Raw genomic sequence first — 9,908 nt, forward strand, 5'->3', positions numbered from 1 at the left:
GGGAGCAGAACGCCTCATCTTTCTCCCGCGGAGCAGCTGGTAGTTTCGAACTGCTGGCCTTAAGGTTCGCAGCCCGATTCGTAACCACTACGCTACCAGGCATAGTGGTTATATAAGTTATCTTAGGCTGAATCAAATGGAGTTGGGTTCAGGAATTAATGCGGTGCCAGTGGGCGGGACAATTTGGAAAAGGAACACAGTCCATGTCATTAAAGCGCACATGCAAGAATTGTGGGATTCTTGTATCTTTCCCTGTCTATGTTCGCAACCAAAATACATTCATTGTTTTTTCTTATTTATTTTAATTTGTGAATTGAGTGATAGTTTACAGGGAGAATATAGGTTTTACACTCAACATTTCATGGCGATAATTACAATCTCCTCCGAGCATCACCATTCAACAGTAAAACACATTAATTTTTTTAAAAGGAAGAGAAAATGACTTCATGACCATATCAGTAACATTGGCGGTGGTGTGCAGGCCGGTTCCGACTCCTCATGACCCTATAGGTTTCCTATGGAGTCCTGGTGTGGCGCTGCGAGCTAATGCGCTGGACGGCAAGGCCGGTTTGAACCACAAGGTCGGTGGTTCAAGCTCACCAGCCGCTCCTTGGAAACCCTATACAAGGTGGTTTGGGGTCGGAACCGACTTGACGGCACTTCACAACAAAGACTTCCTATAGGAAAGATATACAGTTTCCGAAGCTTTACATCTCTACAGGCGCAGAAAGCTTCATCTTTCTCCTGCAGAGTGGGAGGTAAACTTGAACTGCTGACCTTGTGGTTAGCAGCCCAGAAGGTAGCCCACCATGGCCTACCATGGCTTTCTGTACACATTTACCGTTTGCAACACACGAAAAAGCAGCGTTGAGCCCGAGTTGGTAAGAGGTCTGGACTCGCGGCCACGCAGTCAGGCCTGACATGTCCGTGGCCCTGAGGCCAGAGCGGAGCTTGCGTGGCCGCCCGCCCAGGGTTGCCGGCCTCTGCAGCCCCACTCCCGCCGCCCCTCGGCTGACTGCAGCACCCCAGGCCCCAAGACAAGTAAGCGTACGGGGCGGGGGACACCGAGCGGATGATGCAACTGCCCCAGGCGCAGCCACGCCTCTCGATTGGCCGAGAGCGCCCCGCGGATTGGCTGGAGGTGCTGGGCGGAGCCTCGGGTGCCGCGTGGCTGGGGCTCTCGGCGGCAGTAACTGGGCAGTGTGCGGGGCACTCGGCTGGGGATCGTCTTCTCTCGGGCAGTGGCGGGGGTTCGGGCGCAGGTAAGGACGGGGGACTGTGTACCAGAGGCGATGCCAGGGACGCCGACCGGGAGGCAGTGTCGGGGGTCCGTCGCGCGGGGGATGGTGCCTGGAGCGACACGGCCCTGAGTCCGGGAGGCGGGGCGGGGACGCGGTGTAGGAACTTGACGCGGGGGGGAGGGGGGGTCATCCCGCACCCTTTGGAGAGGCGTGCTCGGCAGACCCCTGCCCGGAGGCCCACAGCCCGCAGCTCCACTGCTCGGGAACCCTCGGATCAGGTCCGGGGGCTGCGGGGCAGTGCATAGCCCCCCCTTACCCGCTGCCCTGCTACATCCCGCCCTACAGCTGAGCCTGCAGAGCCGGAGCCATGAGCGTGGGCTTCATCGGGGCCGGCCAGCTGGCCTTCGCCCTGGCCAAGGGCTTCATATCAGCAGGTGGGTTCTGGGCTTGGCCGGCTGGATGACACTGGGCACAGAAGAGCACGTTCTCCTCTGAGTTCTGGTGGTAACGTGGGGGGTGGGGCGCTTCAGTCCCTTTCGTCTGAGTTGGGGAGGAAGGGTCTAGACTGGTCTAGAAAGAAAAACTGTTTCCTGCAGGTGTCCTGGCTGCCCACAAGATAATGGCTAGTTCCCCAGACATGGACTTGGCCACAGTCTCTGCCCTCAGGGTAAGCCGCTGTGTGTGTGTGTGGGGGGGGGCTGCTGAGTCCCCACAGGGTGCGAGTGGTCCTGAGTGGAAAGGGAATGTGGTGGAGGGTCTCATGGGGCCCACTGATAGGAATGATCTTGGCTGGGGGTACTGGCTGACTGGCCTGCCATCTCCCTGTGTAGTACCCTATCTGTGGTACCTGTCCACTCCTGGGATTTAGGTAACTGGTCACCTTGAAGCTGATGGGCAGGGAGTGTTGGTCTGTGTGTGTGTGGGGGAGGCCTCTTTGAGGCCACAATTTGAACAGAGGTCACAATTTGGAGGCCTTTGAGGACCTGGCAGGTGTGACCACAGAGTGGGGGCTCAGTGAGGTTTGCCATAGGATTCCAGAGCAAAGGTGGGGGCTGCAACAGGGGTTGGGGTGAGCCGGGTGGTGGCAGGGTCTGGGATGTGCCTCCACTTTTCCAAAGATCTGACTGGGGCCAAGGGCTGAACCCTCCCCTCTGCTTCCTGCAGAAGATGGGGGTGACCCTGACACCCCACAACAAGGAGACAGTACAGCACAGTGATGTGCTTTTCCTGGCAGTGAAACCGCACATCATCCCCTTCATCCTGGACGAGATCGGCGCTGACATTCAGGACCGACACATTGTGGTGTCCTGTGCTGCTGGTGTTACTATCAGCTCCATCGAGAAGGTCAGCGGTGAGGGAGTGAAGGGTGGGGGGAGGTGGTGTCAGGTTCCAGCATGCTCCCACATCTGGCCAAGGCCAGGTCCGAGATGGACGCTCCACCGGTTTCCACTGCAGAAGCTGACAACCTTCCAACTGGCCCCCAAAGTCATCCGCTGCATGACCAACACGCCGGTGGTTGTACGGGAGGGTGCCACTGTGTATGCCACAGGGACCCACGCCCAGGTGGAGGATGGTCAGCTGCTGGAGCAGCTCCTAGGCAGCGTGGGCTTCTGCACTGAGGTGGAGGAGGATCTCATCGATGCTGTCACAGGGCTCAGCGGCAGTGGCCCCGCCTACGTGAGTGTCTAGGACGGGTCTGGGGACCTCGGGCACGGCTACCTGCCTTCCTTCCTTCCTTCCTTCAGAACTCAGGAGGTGGAATTTGAGGCTGAGAAGTGGCTAGTGGTTGAGGCACGTTTTCCTCGCAGGCATTCACCGCGCTAGATGCCCTGGCTGATGGCGGTGTGAAGATGGGGCTCCCGCGGCGCCTGGCGGTCCGCCTCGGAGCTCAGGCCCTGCTGGTCAGTGTTGTGCCTGGATTTCTGGTGGGAGCACTCCAAGAGCCTGGGACACGTGGGTAAGGTCAGTGGGTGCCCCATAGCCATCAGCCCCTCCTCCCGGCTGCAGGGAGCCGCCAAGATGCTACTGGACTCGGAGCAGCACCCAGGTCAGCTCAAGGACAACGTCTGTTCCCCCGGGGGTGCTACCATCCACGCTCTGCATGTGCTGGAAAGCGGTGGTTTTCGCTCGTTGCTCATAAACGCCGTGGAGGCCTCCTGCATCCGCACACGGTGGGCACCCCGCCCAGCACTGGGCCCTTCACCCACCCAACCTTGGGAGACAGGCATGGGGCATCAACACTTAGGAAGTAAGGGCTCAGGAGGACCCAGGGGTTGGTTGCTGTGGCCAGAGTTGGTGACCCTAGGTCAATGTAAACAAAGTGAGGGTGGGCCATGTACAAAGGCCTTGGGGTTGGCAAGTGCTGGCAGCCTTGGCTCTGGACAAGAGTGGAGCTTCGGTGGCCAAGCATCATCCCTCTGGTCCCCACAGGGAGCTACAGTCCGTGGCTGACCAGGAGAAGGTCTCACCTGCCGCCATCAAAAAGACGGTTCTGGACAAGGTGAAGCTGGATGCCCCTGTGGGGGTCTCACTGTCCCCTTCTAGCCACACCAAGCTGCTCCCCCGCAGCCTGGCCCCAGCCTGCAAGAAGGACTGATGCCACCCACCGGCCTGCAAGTCCACAGCAATGTCCCACTGTGATCACTGTCCACTGTCCTGGTCAGTTCAGGGCTGCCATTAGAGGTCAGAGCCCAGACCATGCTAGGGAACGGCAGGTGACCTCCACTGGGAACCCCCACAGCCCCTTTTTCATTCTCTAGAGTTGCTATAGCAGAAATACCACAGTGGGCGGGTTTCATAGATTAACGAATTCTCTCACTGTTTCGCAAGGTCCAAGTCCATACTCAGGGCGCTGGCTCTCGGGGAAGAAGGCCGCCTTTTTTTGTCTGCTCCCGTGGGGTCCTTGTCTCTAGGTAGCATCTTTCTGGTTCCTTGTAGGTCTTCCCTCTTCTGTGTTTCCTGGCTCTCTGTCTAATCTCTCTCCTATCTCAGAAGTGAGTGACTTCAGACACACCTCACACTGATAATAACAAGATAAGAGAATCCGGTTTTCAAATGGGTCATATGTCCACAGGTACAGAAATCAGGATTCCAACACGTGGATCCATAAAGGACCCAAGGGGCTGCAGGCGAGGGTAAGGGATAGGTCCTCTGACCTCAGCTTCCCTCCTCTACCAGAAACTTTGTCAGGACCACCTTCCCCGGGGATCACCCCCAATATCAGCCAGCTAGGGGCTTGGTCTCTTCCCGAACACAAAGGCCAAGGTCCCCTCTGAAGGCTTAGACAATGAAGACGGCTATCCACTTGTCCTGTCCACTCCCCACCTTCCACTGTGGGAGACCAGAGGGTCCCTGTGTCCCGACCCTGTGGAGGGTAGGCAGGTCACTTGGCACTGGGAAGAAGGCTCCTCGGGTATGGAGGTACAGGTTGCCTGCTGGCTCCACTTCTACCTCTGCTCCCATGTTGAAGCCGCCACTTGGTTCCAGTCCAATAAATGTGGCCAGTGCCTGGCTTCTCACCATTGTCTAAGTGTATGAGGAACCCTCCACAGGTCCCAGAGCCTGCCTGCAGAGGTGTTGCTGTCTGAGATGGGGAACACTGGGATCTGCAACTGGGGTGCCACGCAGGCTGGCGGGCGGGGTACCTTGGGCCTTAGGTGTAGGCCAGCTGGGCTTGGTGGACACTAAAAGCGGTAGGGGTGGGGGCTATCCACCTTTACAACCCTCCTGCTGGTGGGATACAGATGTCTCATCACATGGTGGAGTGTTCCTGGAGCTGGAGGCGCCCCAGCTCAGCCTGCACAATGAGAGAAGTTGCTCGTTGATCAGTAAATTCGGAGTATGGAGACTGGGAGACCAGGGCTCAGGGAAGGTCAAGCTAGGCATCTGTAGAGGCATGGTGGGCACGTAGGGAGGACCAAGTGGTGGGTTTCCATTCTCAGTGTGAGTGGGTGGGTGGTGGGAGAGCTCCAGCACAGAGGATGTTTGGGGAAAGGGGTACAGGATTGCTCCAGAACAGGATCTTTGTATGGTGGGGGTGGGGGGTGGGGATACATGATTGCTCCAGAACAGAAGACATTTGCAAGGATTTTGTGATCCCAGTTTTAGCTCCTTCCCTTCCCTGTGGCCCTGCCCTAGAGCTGAGGGCTGGCCTCAAATCCAAGGGAGAAAGGAGACATAAAAGGGGGACAGGAACAACACTTCCCTGTGCCCTGTAGGGAATCCAGGTGCTTACAGGCAGGTGGTGAGGGTTGCCCTCCCTCCTCCCCAGGGCTTTGGGGTCCAGAGCCTGGAGGTAAATAAAGAAGGACACAGATGAGTGCTGGGGTAAACACCGCCCATGGCTGGCCAAGACTTTTTGCCAGCCTTCAGGGCCCACCTAGAGTGTGAACCCATGAGTCCCCCAAGACTGCCTGCAAGCAGCTGCAAATACCCCGTCCTTATCCAAGGGAAGAGCTTGTCCCACAGGTCACATACCTGCCCAGAACCAAGTGGCTTACCCCAGTCTAGATCAATCTCACTGCAGAACAAAGATAAGGCTCAGTGCCCACCACGTCTGGAGATGTAATAGAGGCTGGGATCTGTGTCCAACGTGAAATGGACACAGTGTGAGGCCCAAGAAGGCTGCAGGGGCAAGCCTGCCCACAGGAGCTCTGGGTCAGAAAAGGCCAGAAGTGGACTGCCTAGAGGACTGGCTCAGCGGGTGCACTGAGGAGCCGTGGAGGTCCTGGGAAGGGGCTCAAGGTACGGGCTTGAATTCTCAGTCTGTAGCTTCCAAGTCTGTCCAGAGGAGGGGGCTGAGCTCTGCCCTGCAGCGGTGGTCACTCCAGAGCCTCTCTCGACCAACAAGCTGGTGACCTCTGCAATGGCCAAGCAAGGCTGCACTGCTGGCCTGGGAACAAATGTCCCGGGCCTGTACTGTAAACTGACCAGGACCTAGGGGGGACTTGTAAGCCAGGGCCAGCATAGTCCCTCTCTCACCCCCAAAGGTTTGTCAGACCCAGAGGGGACCCAGAGGCAGGTGTCTGCACCTGGTCATGCAGCCGTCTCAGTGGGGTGCCTTCCATTCCCTCAGCAGCCGCCTCCCACCAACACACCAAGTACCTGTCCTACTGTTCAAGGATAGGGGGAACCCAAAGAGACTGGATTGCTTCCTGGAGTGTCCCTTTCCCCCCAAGTCCCAAGGCTGGGCCGCAGAGTCTCAAGTATAGGATGGGGGAGCTTCAGAGAGCAGTCTTAGTACCCACTGCCCCTAGACAAGCCTCTCTCTGGCTTCCTTGGTGGCCAAGAGTGGGTGATTCCCCTGCACTGCCAAGACGGAGCCAGAGAAGAGGCAGAGGCGCGAGACTAGGAGTGGGAGTCTCCGCCAGGAGTGTGAGCAGTGCAGTCAAAGTGATTCATAAAGTGCTGCTCAGTCAGCCCGTGTGTAATAGTCAAGAGGCAGGCTCCCTCCTAGGAGGTGCACGAGCTGGAGGTGGGAGCAGCCTGGTGCTGTCCCCAGCCCCCAGGGTCCCAACACCCATGCTTAAGAGTGGAGTACAAGGCAAGGAGAAGCAAGTCAACAGATCGTCTGACAACTCCATGTGGCTACCAGGTATCCAGGTTCTCCCCATTCCTACCGAGCCTGGCCAGACAAGGAAAGTCCAGCACCCAGTGGACAGGAGGCTAGACAACGTGGCTGGCCCCAGGGGCATTGCTCCTGCGGCTGCTGCTGCTGCCGCCGAGTGCCATCAAGTCTGCTCAACTCAGAACAACCCCAGATAGGGTTTCCAAGGCTGTACATCCTTACAAGAGCAGACAGCCTTGTCGTTCTACTGTGGAGTGGCTGGTGGATTTGAACTGCTGACCTTGTGGCTAGCAAGCTAACATGTAACCCACTACACTCCCAGGACTCCTTGACCTGGTGGGAAGGGTAGGAAAGGGGGAAGTAGTAAATTGTTGTCTTTGTGCATTAAAAGTTGAGGGATTTATTAGTAAACATGCAAAGAGGTTTTACCAGTGATTTTCTGAAACCTCTAATTCCATGAGTAGATATACTTTTTTTTTTAGGAGAAGGTTTACAGAGCAGATCAGTTTTACATTCAATAAGTCATACTGCATTTCATTACAATGATGGCAATCAGCTCCATATACCATCCGTTAGCAGTATTTACATCTAGTCACTGTAACTATTGCATTCCTCATGTCTCCTGCTACCTTCATCTTTCTTCTGTTAACCTCCTTCTTGTTGCATATAGCCTTTCCCATTACCCAAGTTAACATGTGCCTACCCTCTACCCAAGGAGTGGTAGCGTAGTGGTTACGAATCGGGCTGCGAACCTCAAGGTTAGCAGTTCAAAACTACCAGCTGTTCTGCGGGAGAAAGATGAGGGTTTCTGCTCCAGCCTTGGAAATCCTGTACAAGGTGGCTGAGTCAGAACTGACTCCATGGCACATAATCACCACCACAACCACCCTCTGCCCTCCAAAAGCTGAGGGAGGGGTTTACAAGTATGTCTGGGTTTCTACTTTCAATTTCCACTGTGCACAGTAGCCCAAAGGAGAGAGCAGCCTAAGTGCCCACCAAGAATGATGGGTAAAGAAAATGTGGTCAATCCATACAAGGGGGCATTATTCCACCTAGAGAAAAGAAGGCCCAAGAAATAAAAGTCCTTATGTATGTGAACATGTGGCGGAACCTAGGAAATACGATGCTGAGCCAGGCAGGTAAGGACAGGTAGTTTCTGCTGGAGCGAAAGTGAAATACCTAGAACAAACAGATGCCTCATAGAGACCAAACCAGATTATAGGTTACCAGGGCTTAAGTGGCAGGAGATGGGGAATCACTGTTTTATGGATATAGAGTCTGTGTGTGGGGAGGTGATACAGAAAGATCTGAAAAAAATGTAACATTGTGAGCATACTGAATTCCATGAACCTGTATACTCAAAATTGTTTAAAATGATTCATTTTATGCTGTGCTATCCAAGGGCATTGTGATCTTGCATTACAATGAACATCCACACACCTCTGTCTACACTGTTGACACTCTGCAAACACTTGGTTTTGTGGTATTAAAGCATCCTCACTATAGTGCTGATCTTGCTACATTGGGCTTCACCTGTTTGGTCCTCTGAAAGTAGCCCTTCCAGGACAGAAGAAGTGAAGATAGCTGTGTATTTCTGGCTCAAAGCTCAGTCTAAAACATTTTTTAATATGGAAACATGAAAGTTTATTGACAGATGGACAAAGTGGAAAGCAAGGAGATTATGTTGAAAAAGGATGTATTGGTCTTTTCTGAAAGTTGATTAAAATAAATTGTACAGCCAGAGTGGGGATACTTTTTGACTCACCCTCAAATATTGGAGTCCCGGTGTGGTACTATAGGATCAGCACTACACTGCAGCCACAAATTTGGCAACTCAAACCCACCAGCCACTTCTTGGAAACCGTATACAGGGCTGCCATGAGTCAGAAGCAATTCTACAGCACTTAACAACATTTTACCACAATAAAATACGATTGATTACCCATAATACCTACCAAGAAGGGATGAGGGCTTTAGAATTTATGCAACAAGTTTATTAAGCTCTGTACTGAGATGCCCAGGGCCCTGCCCTGAGCAGGCAAGGAAGATAAATTTCTCCACACCCTTGGGTGCCCATAAAGATAAGACAGACACACACTACCTTCCAGAGTAGAAGGTGACAATTCAAAGAACAGTTACTGGAACTTGTTGGTGTGACATACTACCTTGTGTCACCTTAAACCCCCTTGGTGTGTAGGCTCTATCTCCCCCATGGTCCATAGTTTCCTTGGCTGAATGGGTCACCCTTCCTGGCTGAGAAGGGAAGAGGGTTAAGTAGATGTCTACTGAGTACCTACAATGTACACGACACTGTTCCAAGAACACTCTCAATCCTCACGAAGGTGACTCCCTGAGGTCTGGGTTGTGGGATGTAAGCAGACTACTACCGCGAGTATCCTGACCAACCAGCAGCAGCTGGAGCGGGAAAGACCTCGATTTGAATGTCAGTTCCTGCAGCCACGATGACACGACGTCAACTCTAGGAGCCTGTTTCGTAGTTACCTTGCTGAAGTAACCAGATGCCTGCCAAGCCCATGAGGCAGCGACCTTCATCAGGCAACAAGCAAGGAAAAGAACTGTCATCATCATCTTCTGGAACACCTCGGGACCCGCGTCTGTACCTGAACTGGGAAAACTGTAAGTACAATAAGGGCTGGAGGCGCAGGCTAGTCAGACGACGAGCTTCGTGGGTCTAACGACCGTGGGAAACCAACAGGGCCAGGCACACGCGGGTTGTAGGCGGGCGGCCGCAGGCGGACTGGGTGGGCTGGGCCTGCCCAGCAGCCCAGCAGCCCAGCAGAGCACCGGGTCCGCCAGCTCCAACGGCTTGCAGGACGGGCAGCGGCGCGGCGGCTGTTGCCAGGCGACGGCGCGGGAGCGCGCAGGCGCAATGCTACCGCCCCGCCCCCAACAGCCGCCGCGCCTTCCCCTTTAAGCGCCGGCGAGTCGCGTCGCCGCTTCATGAATGGAGCCCACGTGACCAAACATCATGTGACGTCTGTGGAGCGGCGGCGGCGGTGGCGGCAGCGGCGGCGGCGGCGGCGGCGGCAGATCCCGAGCCTAGTCCGGCCCGGCCTTTCCAAGCGCTCGGCCCGGCCCGC

General features: G+C 55.3%; 1 protein-coding gene across 1 annotated transcript; it reads left to right on the forward strand.

Moving 5' to 3' along the window:
• The first annotated feature begins 1,606 nt into the window (after positions 1 to 1,606).
• Positions 1,607 to 4,441, forward strand: PYCR1 (pyrroline-5-carboxylate reductase 1). The gene is made up of 8 exons (XM_006869495.1): positions 1,607 to 1,675; positions 1,838 to 1,908; positions 2,406 to 2,585; positions 2,697 to 2,918; positions 3,050 to 3,142; positions 3,249 to 3,412; positions 3,672 to 3,857; positions 4,431 to 4,441. The coding sequence occupies exons 1-7, from the start codon at positions 1,609 to 1,611 to the stop codon at positions 3,835 to 3,837; spliced, it is 963 nt and encodes a 320-aa protein (XP_006869557.1). The 5' UTR covers positions 1,607 to 1,608; the 3' UTR covers positions 3,838 to 3,857; positions 4,431 to 4,441.
• The last annotated feature ends 5,467 nt before the right edge of the window (positions 4,442 to 9,908 follow it).

This window comes from Chrysochloris asiatica, unplaced genomic scaffold (genome assembly GCF_000296735.1).
Source record: "Chrysochloris asiatica unplaced genomic scaffold, ChrAsi1.0 scaffold00132, whole genome shotgun sequence".
NCBI classification, from domain to species: domain Eukaryota; kingdom Metazoa; phylum Chordata; class Mammalia; order Afrosoricida; family Chrysochloridae; genus Chrysochloris; species Chrysochloris asiatica.

Bases quoted from the DNA above. Each gene is read 5' to 3' on its own strand.
- PYCR1 (XM_006869495.1), top strand. From the start codon at position 1,609: ATGAGCGTGGGCTTCATCGGGGCCGGCCAGCTGGCCTTCGCCCTGGCC. The intron at 2,919-3,049 runs GTGAGTGTCTAG...TTTTCCTCGCAG, and splicing joins GCGGCAGTGGCCCCGCCTAC to GCATTCACCGCGCTAGATGC. The intron at 3,143-3,248 runs GTCAGTGTTGTG...TCCCGGCTGCAG, and splicing joins TCGGAGCTCAGGCCCTGCTG to GGAGCCGCCAAGATGCTACT.